Below are 20,643 nucleotides of genomic sequence, written 5' to 3' on the forward strand. Positions count from 1 at the left end.
ATGGTAAATCTGCAAGTCTACAACTTTTTGAAAATTTCTCTATAGTTTCCAAGAAAAGACAAGGTAGATGTCATTTGTCTAGTAGGGCAGTATTTCTGAGAGTGAGGTTTTCTTCAGCATTTACTTTCATAGAAGTTTATTTCCAAAACTACTGAGCAGATTGGGCTGAAATTTAATGGGGATGCATTTGATCTTATCAACGATATACAAATTAGGTGTAAAAATGTGAATTATGATCAAAAACTTGTATCTCAAAAAAATACTTGGGCGATGGGGCTGAAATTTGCTGAGATGTTTCTAAACGTTTCATTGTGCAGATGTTGCTCAAATCTTGTTGACACAATTAGCCCTAGCAATCATGACCACGCCCTTAGCAACAAACAATACCAGTAAATTTTGCGATGAAAAATAATAACATCACCTGGTAGGCAAGAGAGTACACATTTAAAAGTTTGATTTTTACACAATCTTGATTACAAGGTGACTATATCCACATAACCAAATTAAGCATCACTTTCACTTGTGTAATTTACCACGTTGGACAAAAGTTTACCTGAAAGCTGGCTTTCCACAGTAATATCTGGCAATAATGTGGCAATAAATTCCAACTCACCAAATCCTGTGAATGCTTGCTCACGGTGCTGTACTTTCTTCAACTGATCCATTCTCAAGAGTTCATCATATCTTTTTTCACATATGGCTCTCAAAATACCCTAAAATAATAATAATAAAATAAATATTATATAATAATAATAATGTGAATTTCTAATGCACCTTTTCTCCTGAGAGCTCAAGGCGCTCATAATTATTACCTCTGGCACAGATCAATAGTGGCACAACATTATGACCCTCTCTATAATTCTGGACTAAACTAAATTTCCAATTCCATAAATATTTACTGAAAAACAAGATTTAAAAAAAAAATTGGGGGGGGGGGGGAGATTTTTTTTTTTTTTTCAAGGCATTGACACCAACTGATATACAGAAAGTATTCATGGAATTCTAATATCACAGTGATCATTTATTTTGAAAGAAGATAACTTACATCAGTGAAGACATTTTGTGTACAGTAAAATGGGACGAGATCAGCTGTTATCAGCTTATATCTTTTATGACTAACTTGTGATTTGTACTGGTAACACTGTTTACAGATTGATTACATTGAGAGACACCACATACTAGGCTGATAATTAAAGCAAATGTAACAGTATACTTTTATACTTGATATGTATGATATAAACGATTGTAACAAGTAGAGAAAATGCTTTAGTTGGCTGTTACTAGTTGTAAACTTACCTGTACATCTCCATCAAGTCTATAATTGAGATCTCCAAACCAAAACAAATAATGGAATGCACTGCTAATTTCATACGGGTCTTTCTGACCAAGCTGTAAACCTTTCAGGATGTCAAAGTAATTCTGATTCCGCCTTCACAGAAAAACATAAATGAATAATCAACAACTAGAAATGATGCTTACAGTAACTTTAGACAAGTTAGTATGAACAAATTTTCTTTTTTTGAGAGTTAGCAATTTTGTTGTATACTAATTCCTCTGATTATTAAAGTGTATTGAGATGTGTATACTGTAATTTATAGTCTGACAGGTGTGCTGTGATGGGGCGCCCTCACACATCAAGTCCACCCTTTCATAAAGCGGGTTGGTGATGGCAGCGCGACATGATGTAGGACACTGGTAATCCAGCATGCATTCTGTTTACTAAGATAGATGCAAACTAAATCTATTGATCATCAATGTGGTAGATTACATAAGTGGGTGATAGTGGTTCCTCTGTTGTGTGATTCTAATCACCCTGTGATCAAGATAGTGTAAACATTGGAAGTCCCAAAACAACACTGCAAGTTTATGGAACTCTAAATAAACTAGTTTTCAGAGACGCCTCCTTACTGAGACTGTAACTGAACTAACGTCCATTCAATAGCTTATCACTGTTGTATCAACATGTTGTGACACTAGTCCAAAGTACTACCTTACAGTCTATATAGTTTCCTACCCTAGTATTAGTCTATACAATACCATGTAATGCTATGTTGAACATTATGACTAGACAAAACAACCTCTAAGGGGTCTTGTCGTTCACATAACAGCCACGATCGTGCCAGATGCTGCAGATCGGTCTAGACACTGGCATGTAGCCCTACATACCGACCACCAACAAAGATATATAACAGAATGGCCACCAGAGGGCTCACTACTTGCTGAAACTACTGGCTAGCAATTACGTACTAAATTTCACACAATTAGACTATTCTATAATTATTATCACAAGTATGATGGCAGAAAGTTAAAAGAAGCTTACCGAACACATTTTTCATTGCCTGATGTAAGATGTGAGTTGATGAAGCACATTGAAGTACCATTGAAATGGAAGGAAATTGCTACTCCTCCTTTGTTGCCTAAATGTTAACATACAAAAATCGTAAGACATAACCAACGATTCTAGGCACCTCTGAGAAGACTTCTTTTTGGACACAAACAAATTTAAATCTGATTTAGTATGGTGGTTCAATGACCTTTGACATGACAAAGGATTGTGGGGAATTCAAGATGGTTGACACAGAACATTCATTTGCATATGGGAGGTCAATAGCACCAGCAGTTACATTGTACACGATCTTGAGCTTTTGCTATGCTTTGTTAATTATTGTTGATGGCTCAACATGGCTTATTACTTTAACATCAGAAATGAAACAAATAACAAAATCTGTAACTTCTGACCTTTGACATGACAAAGGATTGTGGGAAATTCAATATGGCTGAAAAAGCACATACGCATTTGCATACAACAAAGCAAGGATATAATACAAGCAGATACTTCATAACTTACCCAGTGTATTGGCAATGCCTGTTTTCACTGTGGACTGCTCAACATGGCTTATTCTATGAATATGTTCAGGTTTTGCCAATATCACCAACCTCATTTGCCAAAGTGAGCACACTGCTATCTGAAAGTATGACATCATGTATATCAATATCTCTATTCTTAAATATACATGCTGTGTGGCAGTAACAATCTATGAAGTTAACATCAAAAACTACACATGTGATCTTTTTTCACAAAATACAACGAGTAACACTGAAGTAAAGCACTTTCTCTATGTGCTACACTCGTTTATAGCATTCCTATCAAGTGTAAAAGTATACTGTTTCAATTGGTTTATTTACAAGGTTACATGTGGCCTTTCTAATATGGTCAATTAGCAAATGAAACAGTATACTTTGACATTTGATATGGATGCTATAAAACGATTATGGTATATGCACAAAATACTTTACTTTGGTGTGCTGGGTTGTATGCTTTATACATACATGTAGGTTATGCACTAGAGAACTATTCCTCAAGAGTGTATACTCAACCCCCAGACACTCACTGTACAGAGCCCATTTTTTCACTTTTAGATCGTCCAAAATGTGACATATTCTTCTTGTTTTTATCAACAATATTCTGTTTAATTTCTAGCAATCAAATTCTATATTTAGACCAGAATGCTTAGTTAGTTAAACTGTACTATTAAAACAATGAGGTAAATTATGTTGAAATCTGCTGCAATGGTTTTATTCTGCAAAATAAAAGGGTGTACAAAATGAGGTATTAACAGTGAAAAATGATACACTTACGGTGTTAAATTCCACATTGACAGTTGCAAGAAGTTCCTTCTTTAATTTGTTGACCCAGTCTCTCTCTGACAGTGAACTTTCCTGTGTACCGATAACATACAGATCATGTGGCATCATTCCGACGTTGGAATCCAGGGATTTGCCGGAGCCCTCACATCGGAACCAGGATTGCATCTTGTTGTTTGGCATGGCATCGCCTAAAGGAATATAACATAGATTGCTATGTTAAAACAGAGATTTGAGCAGATTTCACAGTAATAAGGGATCTCATTGTGAAAATGCTATGCTTGTGTATACACTCTCATGACACTGAGGTTCCTAGAGCCATGCCTGCAGTCTTCTCACTGTTCCAACACACTATTAATATTATAATAAACACCACTTCATACTATTTTCACACGATTGCCAAGAAACACAAAATTGATTATGGTTTCACATTCAATGTTCTGTGATTGTCTTAGCAGTGGCCCAGTATTGCAGAAAAAGCAGTGTTTTTGCTCAGGGTGGTGAGCAGGTAAAATCTACCCGAGATGCTCAGTTATTTCACAAGGGGTCTCTTAGCAGTAATTTTGTTAAAAGTGCTTAGAGTGTGAAATCTACCTGAGTTGCCCAGTGGTTCTACACAATGGTTCTACGTCAACAAAATTATCCTATATTATGGGATACTATTCAGCTTTAGCATACCAAATTACTGCTAACCTCCTTTCTGTTACTGGGGGTTCTCCAACCTTAGCAAAAACAATGAGTATGTGTAAATAATTTGCAATGATTAATGAGATAAAATTGTATCTTACCCATATTCCAGGAACCAATAAATAACGACAACTGATCTATATCGTTACTGTGAGAATGGATATTTTTCATTTGTTGTACAAGCTGACAAAATGTCTCCCTTTTCTGTGAGTAAAAACAAACATACATACATTTGGGATTGGCAAAAGCTCACAACACAACACACTGTGTTTATCAACATATGAAATAAAGCACTTTGTTCCCAATCTGATTAAAATCTGATGTAGTGAATTTGGCGTGATTTAACATAATATAGCAGAGCACAAAATAACATAACGTAACATAACATATAACATCTAACATAACATAACATAACATAACATATAACATCTAACATAACATAACATAACATAACATATAACATCTAACATAACATAACATAACATAACATATAACATCTAACATAACATAACATAACATAACATATAACATCTAACATAACATAACATAACATAACATATAACATCTAACATAACATAACATAACATAACATATAACATCTAACATAACATAACATAACATAACAAAACAACATAACATAACATCTAACATAACATAACATAACATAACATAACATAACATAACATAACATAACATAACAATTAACATAACATAACATGACATGACATAACATTGATGTTACCTTGACATTTTCAAATGCAAACTCTTTCCTTTTACTGCCTTCCACCTTTACAATGAGTTTGGTATTGTTTGATCGAGATTTGACAAGCTGTAAAACTGTAAAAAAAAAAATTGTCAGTGGAATATAAAACAACGTCTTCTTTTTTTGGGTATATTTGACAGATTTTAGTACATTTGATGATGAATCAAAGAGTCGTCAGAGCATTCTCAAAAGGTTATCTTTCAATAAAATATAAATTCTACTATGAAACCTGATGTTATAAATCATCTTCTGAGAAAGGGCATAAGGTTCATTTCTATACTTCTGCAAAAAGACAAAAATTGTACACTTTGACCACTGGGGGCGCTAGCTAAAAAAGTACTGGCACACTTATTACAAGTATAAGACAAAAGTACACTACAAAACACTGCTACCGTTATTGCTATGAGTCTAAGACTAAGGTTACATGCCAGGGATGATGACTCACACATCCTCTACTTAATATTCATTAGCAATGAACTCACAACTTCAAGATATACATGAATAAGCAGCAAACACTTTTGTTGTGGTTGCAAACAGATCACACTTACTTTTGTCATGGTTGTAAACATATGTAGCATTATCATCCCTGCTATCTCTATTGGATTTCATTATCTGAAGTGTACCATATGTCATATCAATGATCAGCTTCATTTTGATTGGCTTGAATCCTTCACCTTTGACCTAAATTTAAATGAGAATAGATATGTAAATGATCAGCTTCACTTGATTGGCTTGAATCCTTCACCTTTGACCTAAATTTAAATGAGAATAGATATGTAAATGATCAGTTTCATCTTGATTGGCGTGAATCCTTCACCTTTGACCTAAATTTAAACGACAATAGATATGTAAATGATCAGTTTTATTTTCATTGGCTTGAATCCTTGACCTAAATTTAAACGACAATAGATATGTAAATGATCAGTTTCATCTTGATTGGCGTGAATCCTTCACTTTGACAAAAATCTGAATCAGAATAGACATGTAAATGATCAACTCACTTCTTCACCTTTGACTTAATTTAAATGAGAATAGATGTGGTCACCATCTTGTTTGGCCTATATTTACAAAAGTGTAGATATGTAAATATTTGCATCATCTTCAAAAAAAAAAATTCCAGTTGCAGCTAGTGCAGCTTTCAAAGGTGGGCAATGTAATAGTAGTAACAATCTACTTTAATAGCTTTGGTGCTAACACTCAGTAACTTTTTGACTACAAATTCCATTTTTCTCAACTTACTTCAAATGTTATGGGTGGTATTGCTGATGTCCGGCATGGTGAAGGTGTCTTTTTCACAGGAGATGAAGGAACTTCTTCCTGTGAAATGTCATAGGACTTGCAGACTTCCTGTAGAGATTTCAAGGCCTGGGAATCAAAGTAGAATAAGAATGGCATGTGTGAACATTTGAACAACAGCTGATGGAGGAGTAGAGGAAATCAAACTATAATATGGGGTAATAAAGGGGAGGGGAGGATGAGGGAAATGAGGTAGCAGGACAGAGATGATATTGCTTTGATTTCCCAGAATCAAAATATACTAACCATTTACAAATAAATTGGTAAATTATGTTACAAAAGAGGGGAAAGAAAGAAAATAGTTGGCACATAACAGTTGTCATGGAACGATCCCATCACCATAATGTGTTTATTAGTATAGTACAATATAGTTACTTTGGAACTTGTACTGTCCGATTGATTCTTGGAACTATGAACAATATACTCTCCATCATGTTATTAATAATTTATTTTCCTTTAGAAGTTTCAGATTTTGTATGTAGTGTTATTTAATTTGAACAACCACAGTCACCACAGTTTGATATGCAATTGACACTCTTGAAATCTAGTGGCTAGGCTTGATTAGTTTTATCAAAACTATTTTCTAGTCCCCCCCCCCCCCCCCACCCTTCCTCAACTTTCAATCGTTTTCTTTTTTTGGATGTAAATGTTTTACTTCTCATTTGTCTGTTCATCACTTTTGTGGGAAATAAATTTCAATTCAATAACTAGTTATTAATAAGTTTCCTTTCCTGCTTGTTTACAAGGTTTCTTTCAACTGGTAAGATATCTCTGGACAAACTGTTTGTTTTTTTGGAAATTATTTTACAGTTAATGTCTTATTAAGGTTTACTTTTTATATTACAATCCTTATTTCATGAACTCCACAAAACATAACAAAACAAAACAAAACAAAACAAACACACACACACACACACACACACACAAACAAACAAACAAACAAACAAACACACACACAAACAAACAAACAAACAAACAAAACTCCACAAAACATGCTAACCTTAATACTTATTAAAATAAACATGTTCATTAAAAATGGAGAAAAAAACCCACATCAATAAAGATGATAAGGAGAGGGGAATTATAGGGAGGGAGAATGAAAGAGGGAGGAATGGAAAGTAAGGGAGAGGAAGGGAAGGGAAAGATGAGAGAAGAGAGAGGAAGGTGTGGATGTGGGAAGGAAATGGGAATGGTGGGAAGATGGGGAGAATGGAGGGGAGTGGTAGGGAGGTGGGACAATAAAGGAGGGGAGGTGAGAGAGAAGAGGAAAGAAAGGAATGGAGGGAAGAGAAAGTGGGAGCAAGAAACGGAATGGAGGTGTGGAGGGAAGGAAGTGAAAGGACAAGAGGTGTAGGGATGGAAGGGGAAGAGAAGAACGAGGACAGTACTGAGCAGAACAGAACATACTACAACAGAACAGAACATACTAAAGCAGAACAGAATATTACTGAACAAAACTGAGTTGTACGCAATTCAGTATATTACCTGTTTTTCTAAATCTCGCACTGATTTTCTGCAGTCTGGTAATTTGTCTAGAAATCCATCTAACTCTGGTACCTTTGACTACAAAGAAGAAAACACACAGTCTGTTAAATATCTGTATGAAAACAGAAACACTGCTGAAAGGAATTTTTTGTTAACATCTATGGTTTATTCTCCCGAAATGATATCAAGAATTCACAACAGATCTGAGATAAACTTACCTTGGTCTCTTCTGACCTCGAAAGGACAATTCTATTTTCATCAAATAAGTTATTAATAATCTCTAGTTTCGCCAAAAAAATTTCCATTTGTCTGAAATGAAAATAAAAACATTAATATTTTACATGTACTGTGTGTCATTTATCTGAAAAAAGAAAACTGTACAGATTTCGCCAGGGTTGGAATTGGGATGGTTCACTAAAATAACTGAATTAACAATGTAAAATAGCACCTCACGAACCACTTTTCAATTGGGCTGGCATTGGTCTAGCTAGCTCAGTGCTAATACAGGATTCAGAATGGTGTTAACACCAGACTGGCCTAACACAACATCTCACCAGCATGTGTTAACAACTGAAAGGGTTAATAATTGCATCAGTCCAATGTTAACACCAAGTTAGACAAATTTTAACATTCCACTGGCACTAACACCTCACCATTTTGCAACAAGAAGGGTTAATTTCTGCACCAGCCTATGCTAACAAAAGGCTAGCTCCGTGCTAACACCAGGCTGGCACTAACACCTCACCATTTTGCAACAAGAAGGGTTAATGTCTGCACCAGCCCTATGTTAACAAAAGGTTAGCTCCGTGCTAACACCAGGCTGGCACTAACATCTTTAATACCTGCATGTGATAGCTACTAGAAAGGTCAATGCCTGTATATACCAGCCATGTTATACATCAGGCTAGCTCAGGGCTAGCACCAGGCTGGCACTAAGTGACACCTTTAATGTCAGCAAGTGCTAGCCACAATATCTGTACCAACTATGTTAACACCAGGCTGGCACTAACTATCAGCATGTGTTAGCCCCTGGAAAGGTAAATGCTTGAATTGACTTAGTTTAGAATATAGCACCATATTGACACGATGACTTAGCTGAGAAAATTTGGAACTGACTTGGTTTACAATCTGGGACCATGTTCACACAATGAGTCTGTGAGCAAAAATGAAGCTTACTTGGTTTAGAATCTGGCACCTTGTTGACACAATGACTTAGGCATGGAAGTATATATAAGTGGGGTTATACTTCCATGACTTAGCTAAGGAATATGGAAATGACTTAGGTCAGAATATGGCACCATGATGTGCAATGAATTAACTAGAAAATACAGTTACCAGGAGTTTAGAATCTGGCACCACACTGCACAATGACTTAGTTATAGACTTACTTTTGAAAGTCTCTGGCTGACTTAGCTATCAAGTGATGTAACTGAGGAATGTTATTGGCACCACACTGTACACATTCAATGTCTTTCATAAGTCCATTTGATATATAAGATTTCAAGTTATCAGCAAACGTGTTGTCCATGTCAGTCAATCTGAGTTGAGATAACCGATTCTGAAACTGTTTCACCGTCTCTTCATACAACAGCTTTCCTTCCCTTGCCATTTTTTCATCGTCATCATCTATAAAGAAACAGAATTGAAACTGACAAAGTGAAAATCCAACACACAAAACCCCAAGCATTCTAAATGAGCTGCGAAAGAAAACATTCTTGATCTTGGCTTACAAAACATCAACACAGAGATGGTGGGTGATATAAACATCCACGTACATTTGACCGTATTACGTCGTACGAGTATTAGGCTAATGTGTCCGTAAGGTCACAGGTTCTGTATAAAGGGTCATTTGTTGACAACGACTGAAGTATACTGTACAAAGATTTACACTGTCAGTTCTGTGAACAAGATAGCATTTTGAAGTGGAATGTTCCTAACTTATATTGTGTGTGTTGGTCAAAGTTCTAATTTGCTGTAAATCATAGAGTTAACAAGACTTACAGTTTCCAGTCCAAAGTTCCCAAATTATCAAATTTTGTTGTGTTTTCTTTTTTTTTTTTAAATTTTCATAATTTTATGGAGTCATGCTTGGCAAATGGATAGCATGGTCAGCTTGGAATTTGTGGGTTTCAGGTTCGAGCCCCATCGCTGCTGTTTCCTTGTTTCTGAGTGGCTAAAGTCCTTGAGCAAGATTTGAACCACTACTGTGCCTCAGTCAACCCAGCTGTATAATTGGGGACCTCATAGGATAGATGTTTGCAATGTGAGTGGTGTAATCCTATGGACTTATATAGAGGCTGCAATGGATTGTATACTGTCTAGGGAGTTGAGGAAGTATAAATGGCCATTTTGCTGTCATTGACCTGTGCCAGGGGTAATAATTGTGAGTGCCTTGAACTCTCAGGAGGAAAGGCATGTTATATATTAGCATTATTGTTATATCCAACTGAAGTATTAATTTTCCATTTTGTGTTTCAGTGGAACTACAGTTTACTTTGATACAAAGAAAAAAAAACCTATATGAATCCAAATATTTGAAGTTACATGTACCACACCATATCATGGTACTTCTGCACTAAGTGATACTGGAATGTTTTTTGAAACTGTTTTATTAGATAATGACTTACTGGTAATACCATACACTCTGAATAGTATTGAATCACCTGTAGGGTAAACATATTTGTGTAGCTGCACACATAATATGGTATGTAATAAATCCAAATTAAATTGATTTTTTGGTCGGCACCCTAAACTCTGCACCTGCAAATGTATACTCTTTCACAGTCCTCGGAGCTTTGCATCGCTAAAAGGGCTGTTTTGTAAGTATTGCTATCTACTGCATACAATTGTACTTGAATAGGTAGGTCCAACAGAATGTCAAACACCTATGAGAACATTTTCAAGCAGACATTTTACCAAGCTCTTCCCAGCAAAAACAATTGTACTTGAATATCCTTGTAGTGTGCAGCCCTCATCTGTCACATAGGGATAACCATTTGTTGACGTGTTACTGCGATGCTCCGTGTTATCCCAAAGCCCTGAGTAACACGTCAACGAATGGTTATATCTATGTGGTCGATGAGGGTACACAGTACTTGTAAGAATATTTGAGTACAATTGTGCAGTAGATATCGGTACATACAAAAACAACCATTTCTGATAGCGATGCTCCTGACACTGTGAGAGAGTATACTGCCAATGTGATCATGATTTCAACCTATTATTTTACAAATGAATCAAATTGGTGTCCAATTGTTGATACATTGGCAATTTTCAGTGAATATATTGTTGGTTGTCTGATCGAAAAAAATAATATACCAGATACAGCTAATATGGTTTAACAACAAAACTAAACTGTTTAGAATCGTTACTCTGACAGGAATGATTATAAATACACAACAGACCCAACTATGTGAACTTTGTAATATCTCAGTAACATGTAGTTTATAATACAAAAGAATTGGCTACCAGTGACAGCTCACACCCTCTGACCACAGGTGTTTGTGAAGTTGCTACATCAGAGAGAACTACGCCAGTGTCAAGGCCGAACAGCAAGCAACACAGTATACCGTATGTAGCTCGCTGTTCGGCCTATCAGTTTCACAGTTGTAGTTTTTTGTGATACAGCAACTTCACGAGGACCTATGCCGCTCATGCTGACACACATGCATCAGTTCAAATTAATGTCTTCAGATAGGTCCAATAGAATGTCAAACACCTAGGGGAACATTTTCAAGAAGACATTTTACCAAGCTCTTCCCAGCAAAAACAATCTTTATATATGGTTTGGCCATGACTGTTTACTACTGCTTCATAAAGTATTACAATAACTTTAAAACTGTGTGAACTTTTCTGTACGAAACTTGTACAAACACCTTTGTAAAAAAAAAAAAATTCTGAAAAGTTCTAATTTGGACTAGGAAAAGTCTGGATGCCAACATGGTCTCCAAACCACTGAGATCTGAATGATTCTATGTGGATAACACTAGACTAGACTAGACTAGGAAGTGTAAGTGAAATATATAGCTGGATGATCCATACCGTTATACTGTGATTATACCAGGGTACTAAAAATGAGCGATAGCAGGAACTAAAGACTGGAAATGGGAAACACATCATTCTATAAATAGAAGTACTATAACAAAGCTTGTCACACTTCAGGGTACACTCATTGTTGATAGACTTGTATATAGTTTAAGTAGAGTATACAAGAAGTCACGAATCACACAACTGCCATTTGCCCGTGGATGACCCGAAACCCATTACAAACACGGAAAGTAAACAACTGAATTGGATTAATAACACTTGACACAGCATGTTGGAAGTACAGAAACTTGTGTTACATTTCATGGTTTGATAAGAACAGTTTCATGACCACTTTAAATAATAGTTCAGGTTCACAAACAAATTTCCAGTTCCCCTGGTATTTCATGTATACATAAAGAGGCCATAAAACTGTTCTTATCAAATGATGAAATGTAATACAAGTCTCTGCTGTTCCAACATGCTGTGCCAAGTGTTATTAATCCAATTCATTTGTTTACTTTCCCTGTTTGCAACAAGTTCCCTTCCTCCATGATTCCTCTGCAATTGTAAATATTGTACATCTACCAAATATAGGGGTACTTAACTCCTGATGGGGAGGGGGGGTGGAGGGGTGTACTTAACTCTTAACACCATTAAATACATGTACAACAGGTATAACACACAAACACTTTAACACTGTATGTACTATTGAGCAATCAATAATGGCAAGGTATAGAAATCCAACCATTTTTTACTAGCCTCCTCCCCTCCCCTCCCCCTTCCCCTAGTAACCATGGTTCCCAAAACTAATTTATGCAATTGAGATTTTTATCCAACATTGAACTATTGACCTCACCCCTAGTTGAACTACTTATATCATAACCTTTGCAATTTATTTGGTCTGGGAGGCAAATCAATATTTGTGGTTATATTTCTTACTTCCTCTTCCGTGGAAATACATATTTCATTGTTTAGTTGCTTAGAATGACTGATTGCAATACTTTGACTATCAGAGTTAATACTGTGATAGATTGCATCACTTTACTTCCTGTTACTAATATGTCTGACATCTTAATTACACACATGTCCCTCACTTCACTAAATGATAGTGTTATTTATCAAACTATTTCCTTGTATTTTGTTGGAATGACAATAATTCACCTTGAGTAGAAGAACTATCATTCCCTAACTATATTTGTGGGGATGTTAAACCACATGAGATGTGTTAAACAACGAGTTGATGGGGGGGGGGGGGTGATGAAGTGAGGAAGTGAGGGGGGGGGGGGGGGGGTTAGGAGTCAAGGTGCATAAAAACTGAATAGTGAATGTAGTCAACTTTCTACTCCCTGATTCTTAGTTATTGTTGTCAGTCAACTTCCACTACTTTCACTAGTTGGGTTAAACTCAAGGGGGTGGGAGTGGGGTGGGGGAGGGTGGTTAGGGATTAGAGTGCATGTGGATGTACCAGACAACTTTCAATCATCTGACTCAGTACACTTTCTATTCCTGCTTGACTCTTGGTTATTGTCAACACAATTTCTTACTACTTTCACTGCATGTATCAAAAACACATAATAAGCTGATGTATCAAACCACAAGATGGGGAGGGGTGGAGGTGTGTGTGGGGCGGAATGTAAAAATCTAAATTGTGAATCCAACACACTATCCATTAGTACCTGACTTTTGATCATGGCCATCATCATTTCTTACTAAGTTTCATTTGATGTAACAAACCACTCAATAGAGTACAAGAGGAGAAGGGACAAAAAACTCTGAATGAGGTTATCAAACGATTAAAACTTTGAATTACCTGATTCTTGGTCATCATCATCATCATCATCTCTTACTACTTTTACTGGATGTGTTAAACCACAGGCAAGTCCATTGTTGGTATGTCCATAACCTTTAATTAGTTCATCTAACTTTGTATACTTCTGTTGCTGGACACCTTCCACTGCCTATTACAATAAAAACAAAACAAATCCATAAAGACTAAAAAATTACTCTTTTGGGTTGTCGGTGGCCGAGTGGTTAAACCACTTGCCTTTTACCACTGCGGTTTGGGTTCGAACCCATTCAGGGTTTGATTAAATTTACCACGCTGTAAGTAAGAAGAGTGTCGTTCAGTTTGACTACAGTACAATGCAGTTACTCTGGTTTCCTCCTGCACTAACACTGAACCAAAGGAGCCTATAAATGAGACTAGCTCCAGTTGGTTATCTGATAAATAAATAAATAAATGTCGTGATGGAGCGCCCTCACACATCAGTCAATCACTTGCAGAATAGCCGCTCAGTGAGGGTGGATCGACATGACGTATCTTACAGTCTATATCATAGTCTCTTATTTACACAACATGTTTTCCCAATTCCTGAATACACTTGCTAACTTTGTTTATACATTTATGTAGACTCTCTCACAGCCTTGGGAACATCGCCAGCAGAAACACGGTTGTTTTGTATGTACCAATATCTACTGCATAATTGTACTCGAATATCCTTGTACTGTGATACTGTGTATTGGGATGTCACAATAACACGGAGCATTGTAGTAACGCGTCAATGAATGGTTAGCCCTATGTAGTTGACAAGGGTGAGCAGTACACGGATATTCGAGTACAATTATGTGGTAGATATCAGTACATACAAACAACCCTGTTTGGACACTCCCGAGGCTGAGATAGTCCAATACTTCTGTTGTTGGACACCTTTGATGGACACCTTCTTTGGCATATCAGAATAAAAACACCATACATGTATGTTCACAAAAACTATCACAACATGGAATCACTTACAATCTGGCATATATATTCTCCTGTTTTACAAAGGAGCATCACTAAATGAACTAGAACTTTGTTCATATTCATATTTAGCTTGCACTCTTTCCATCTACTAGTATAACATGGCATCATGACAAGCAAAATAACTTAGACCTGAAAAAAAATAAATGTGCGTTTCCGATAACATGGCCTCAGAAAATAGATTAGGTAGGCCAGGATTTTATTTCATTTTACCTTATTTTATTTTTACCTTTTTAATTGTTTTTAGTTTTGAAAAATATTGATTCAACCCAAAACAAACGAAATGTCTATCAGAATACCCCTTCTGTGATAGTTTGATAAAATATGTACAAACATCACTGGGGAAAGAAAACAGATGTACATGAAGGTCAAGAAGACAAAGAAGTTCTTATCTTTTTGTTTTAAATGTTTAAAAAAAAAACGTTTAGGGCTGGTGGATTAAAATAGGGTCAGTTGGGTTATCAGAAACACATACTTTTTCTAATTTGCCTTAAAGCAGAAATATCGAAGTGTTGCCAAATGACTGTGTGTATTATTCACATTTTATGTTCCCTACCAACAAATTAGATAGATAAGAAACAGCCCACTCATTACAAATATAAACAATACCAGCCACCACAACTGATACACAGAGACACCCACAATGTCCTTGGAACAAAGAAGCTATTTATGTCATCACATTGCATGCTCAGCTTTTGAAATATACAAATTGAAACTACATGTAACACGAATTTGAGTCTGCTTGCATGGTTCCCTGTGGTCACATGTGACAATGTGTACACATACAATGCATGCTTGTAGGCAGGAGTGTGGCATTTACTGAAATGATGATGTTCTGTGATAAAAATCATTCTGAGAGAAAAGTTTATAACGATTGATAAGAAAATGACAATTAATTAGTCTCTTTCACAAAACTTAGGTGTTTCCCCTTGTGACTTTCATTCACATATTCAGAGCCAAAAAAATTTGCGAAAAGAAAGAGAATTTGCATAAATTGGTTTGTTTCCATAACTTACTCAGGGTTAAAAAGTCATTCAGTCAAACATTACAAGAACAGCCAGCTAGTAATCTACACAATACTAATTTGATCTTACATTTTTGGAGAAATTGCTCAGGTGACCATCAGGTGACCATCAGGTGACCATCAGTACTTTTGCATTGTGCAATCAAGCCAGACAAATGTATGGCATGATTATTATGTGGTGAATTTTTGCACTTTGTACATACAATACAGTCTAGATGCTCCCCAGGAGGTAACAGTTGAGGAAGTATACTGATTATTAAAGAAAACACAATTCTATGTCTGGGTCAATAAATTTATAAAATTTTCAAGCAGGCTATACTGTAGGGAATCACTCATTGTACAAAATTGTGTACTTTATATATTAACTTTCATCTACAAATGAAACCCATACCTTGATGATAAACGCTGTTCCTCCATCCACTTTGGATGGCATTATCCTATACTGGTGTATTTTTCCTTGGTACCTGTTTTGAGAGACAGAAAGAAAACATTATAGATAAATTTATTGTGGTTTGATTTTACTTCATAAAACAACAAATCTAGATGCAAAAGTTGATTTTTACAATATTTTACTGGAGTAAAACATTTACATAAAACCTTGGATAAACTAGGAGTATTGTAGTACATGTATAATGTTAATGATAATAATAGTAATGTTAGTAACGCTTTCCCACTTTGTGCCCGAGAGCGCTTTACAATTATTACTCCTGGCACGGATCTATGGTGGCACAGGATCCTTTTATACTTCCTCAACTCCCTGGGAACATACAATCAATGTCCATTAATGTTAATGTATACCTTCTATGACATTACGATTGTATTCTGGTATTGATACAACTGCTGACATCAGACCATGCCCCCCCCCCCCCACCACACACACACACACCTGTTGCAAACAGGGAAAGTAAACAAATTAATAACACTTGGCTCAGCATGTTGGAACATCAGAGACTTGTATTACACATCATGGTTTGATAAGAACAGTTTTATGGCCTCTTTATGTGTACATGAAGTGCCAGGGGAAGTGCAAATTTGTTTGTGAAGTGCACTATTATGTAAAGTGGCCATAAAACTGTTCTTATCAAATGATGGAATGCAATACAAGTTTCTATACTTCCAACATGCTGTGTCAAATGTTATTAATCTAATTTCGTTGTTTACTTTCCCTGTTTATAACAGATTCAGTTCATCCATCCATGGTCTGATGTCAGCAGTTGTAGAATAATAGAATCCCACAATGTCAACATTATTATCCCATTCACTTCGTTATCGTCTGCTGGAATGTACGAAGTTCCAGTTCTACATTACACAGTATTCTATTCGTCAATCGATATGTATGCCTGCTGACTACGGAGCGTAATAAACCAATCAGCAATAGGTTTACAAATCCAAATTTAAGTTTAACTCGCACATTGATGCTGAGTGTGAGATCAATTTGAGAGTGTAAGATTGATTTGAAAGTGTGTGAGATCGATTTGATCTCATACTGGTTGTCCCACATTCTCAACTTGCAGCAACATGAGAACAGTTGATAGCATAGTAGGGATTTCCTCCGACAAATACATGTAACAAATTATGTCATTGGATCTTTATAAGTTATATCTTAAACCAGGTTTGAGTTCAGTCAATTGCAAGTGATGGTTAAGTATGTTTTAGCAAGTAGAATACTATGGTTACCTTTTAAATATGCATAAAAATGTAAAAAAAAAAAAAAAAAAAAAAAAGTAAGAAAGAAAAAAAAGTTTAAATTAAGTTTGTACCCCTTCAAATTAACTAATACAATACTAGGACAAATATAAATGTGGAGGCTACCCCCCCCCCCCCTCCCCCTCCGTTGTAAATAAATGTTTATTTTACTACATTTATAATAATAATTAAATGTTGTTTTTATATAGCGCTTTCCCACTTTGTGCTCAAACAAAGTACTTTACAATTATTACCCCTGGCTCGGATCTATAGCAGTACAATGGCCATTTATACTTCCTCAACTCCCTGGAGAGCATACAATCCATTGTAACCTTTATAAGTGCATAGGATTAAATTCTTCACATTACAACTTCCATCCTACCAGATCCCCAATTATACAGCTGGGTTGACAGAGGCACAGTCATGGTTCAAATCTTGCCCAAGGACTTAAAGTCATTCAGAAACAAACGGCATTGAAGGGGCTCGAACCTGCAACCTACAGATTCCAAGCCGGCCACTCTAAACATTCACCCATCATGACTCCACAACTTTCACTTGACAACGAAGAATCAATACAATTATTTGGTGAAATATGGAATGTTGATTCTAGATCAACTGGTCTGAATAGTATTTAGTTGATATAGATTGAAACACACCATGAACAATGAGTGAAATAGAGTTTGACAAGATACACGTTTCTTTATTTACACACTTATTGATTCTCAACAATACATGTATATGTAAACATGCTGAGTCACTATATTCCCCTTTGACATTTCATACTGGGATACAACTTTAAACGTTTGACATAACTGTAAATTACACACCCATTTATATTGAGAAAGACAAAACATGTACTAATAGTAAATAAATGGCACTAAATCGTATATTCCCCTTTGACCTTCCACATGACTTTCACATTTGACCTGTATACAACTTTCATATTTGACCTTCCACACAACTTTCACATTTAACCTTCTACACAACTGTTCATATTTTACCTACTAAACACAACTTTCACCTCTGCATGGCCTAAATATAACCTTGAAATACAACTTTCACCATTAACCTACTACACACAAGTTTTACATTTGACATTAGACACAACATTCACCTTTCAACCTCCACATACAATGTAGCAATCACCTTTGATCGTACACAAAACTGTTTACACAAACACTGTGTTAAAAACACTGCAGCAGGAAAACAAGTGACACTTTGTCAAGATATCATGCCAAACTACTCTCTTTTCAGTGGAATAATACATTTAAAAGTTGGGAATTAAATATTTCTGATACAACCAATGGAGTAACTTTCTCAGTGCATTTCTTTCATGATGAAAACACAATGTACTTTTTGTGAACAGAGATTATCACCTTCCCTATCCGTATTCCTGTGTGAGCTATATGAATGACAGTGTGCCCTTATCATGAATATCAAGTACATTGTCTTCTACATAACATGCATACAGGAAATGTGGCTGGCAAGGAAATGAATCACTTTGCCAAAAAACTCTGCATTTGGTGTTCCTATAAGTTGCTAATCTTTGTAAATTCAGATATGCCAATGTTGCTGTGAATGGCAGTGTTGTTTCATAATTCTGATTCCAAATTGTATTTTCTGTTATTCCATACAAATCACGAAAATTGAAAACTGGCAACATTACAAAAGTCTGTCTACAATACATGCATTGTTTAATTTGGATTTGGTGTTTGTCTTGCATATCATTACCATTGAAACCAAATTTCATTTAATCTCAGCATGGACTTTCAAATAACTTAAGTTGACAGTTTGGAAGTGATTTGCATAATGGCCCTGTTCTTCCAGGAAGTGACTTATAAATTTTAGCCGTGGCACTAGTTTGCTGACACTTGGTTCCTTGGAAGAAAAATTAGCATAGACAAAATTTTAGGGTTGGTCTTTCAAAATGTATGTGTTATTATAGTTACACTTAATAAACAGTTTTAATTAAGTTCTGCAATTTTTGTAAAACATTGATAGTACGACTGTCACCCCAACCCATTTACATATCTAGGTGCCAGCTCACTTCCTTTAACTCAAAATTTCTTGGTAAATATCTACTGACATTTTGTTCAATGGTAAAACTATGATGAAACTTCACCCAAATTTTTGGGTTCATTAATAATCCATATGTACACAAAAACTATGAATGCTCAATCTCGGGCAACTGATTAATAATCAGTCTGAATAATGGCTTACACTATAAGTTACAGCTAGTCTGTGCCTGTCCATCATACTGACTCCTTGTCATCACAGGGACTGTGTTGTAACTTATAAAATATACTGGAACCTGCAAGTTACAGTTTCGCAACACAAGTTATAACTTATAAGAACAGGTGTTTTGGGACACTTTCTGATTACTTGCAACATTACCTCACAGAGTCACACTAGTGTCCTTAAGCATTTTATGTTGTGAAAGATGTCTTGAAGGTCAAACCATGGAAGTATAACCCACGGGTTATACTTCCATGGTCAAACAGACCATAGTGATGCACATTTACATATGCATTTCTTTTCTAATGTCGTGTAAAAACACAGAGACAGTCTGGATTTATGTTTGTCATTGACACAGTATGGTGGCACAGACAATACGTGCTTTCACTCCGAAGTCGAAGGTCGCATTCACCTTTGCATATATGTAGTTATCTCTCGTCAAAACTCGTTTCAAAATAGTTATATATCTACATGTACTTATTATTCAATCAATAGAACAAGTGTTTACACTTACAATACACACAGTGCGTAAGCCCCAGCCATGCTCTCACTGTCTCGTACAAGAAAACTTCCATCTTGACCAGAATTGAACAACTCTTCCTCTGCCTTCATTCGGCTCATTTGACCGTGGTACCACGGCCATGAAGCCATTTTTGAAGTCTACTACCGATCAACTGACACTTGTATGAAAGTATACCACGCCCCACTGCTTCTCGTCTGGTGGTGATTCGTGACTCAAAAGTGATTATTATGCAAAGTTTGAAGGTATCCAAAACTTCCGGGTTTGCCTGCGTCGCTGTCAAATGTACGTAAAAAGTACTCTTGTTTTAAAACGGATACATTTCCGCGTCCAATTTTCCGTTTAACCAATGTGAAGTGGAGACTTCACATTATTTCTCTTGCAGATATCTCTCAACAGGTTCAATTGAACGGTCAAAACAGTTAATTGTAGTTCACTTCCTGAAATACCGTGTTCGAGAGAGCCGCCATTTTGCG

The 20,643-nt window shown here is 36.0% G+C and overlaps 1 protein-coding gene across 3 annotated transcripts in view; it reads right to left on the reverse strand.

Annotated features, from left to right (window-relative positions):
- Window positions 1-20,630, reverse strand: part of LOC144442301 (phosphatidylinositol 3,4,5-trisphosphate 5-phosphatase 1-like) — a 35,267-nt gene extending 14,637 nt beyond the window's left edge. For 2 of the 3 annotated variants that reach the window (XM_078131613.1, XM_078131612.1), the window contains exons 1-15: window positions 20,162-20,630; window positions 16,118-16,190; window positions 13,713-13,860; window positions 9,265-9,502; window positions 8,095-8,185; window positions 7,877-7,954; window positions 6,335-6,460; window positions 5,644-5,776; window positions 5,075-5,169; window positions 4,434-4,536; window positions 3,640-3,836; window positions 2,849-2,966; window positions 2,321-2,417; window positions 1,297-1,429; window positions 614-713 (exon numbers count right to left, since the gene is read on the reverse strand). In XM_078131613.1, the coding sequence (XP_077987739.1) occupies window positions 614-713; window positions 1,297-1,429; window positions 2,321-2,417; window positions 2,849-2,966; window positions 3,640-3,836; window positions 4,434-4,536; window positions 5,075-5,169; window positions 5,644-5,776; window positions 6,335-6,460; window positions 7,877-7,954; window positions 8,095-8,185; window positions 9,265-9,502; window positions 13,713-13,860; window positions 16,118-16,190; window positions 20,162-20,298 (1,867 nt within the window). In that variant the 5' untranslated portion in view covers window positions 20,299-20,630. The remainder of the gene's footprint in view (window positions 1-613; window positions 714-1,296; window positions 1,430-2,320; window positions 2,418-2,848; window positions 2,967-3,639; window positions 3,837-4,433; window positions 4,537-5,074; window positions 5,170-5,643; window positions 5,777-6,334; window positions 6,461-7,876; window positions 7,955-8,094; window positions 8,186-9,264; window positions 9,503-13,712; window positions 13,861-16,117; window positions 16,191-20,161) is intronic. The other variant, XM_078131614.1, reaches the window with a different exon arrangement.
- Between the last annotated feature and the right edge of the window lie 13 nt (window positions 20,631-20,643).

This window comes from Glandiceps talaboti, chromosome 11 (assembly GCF_964340395.1).
Source record: "Glandiceps talaboti chromosome 11, keGlaTala1.1, whole genome shotgun sequence".
NCBI classification, from domain to species: Eukaryota; Metazoa; Hemichordata; class Enteropneusta; family Spengelidae; genus Glandiceps; species Glandiceps talaboti.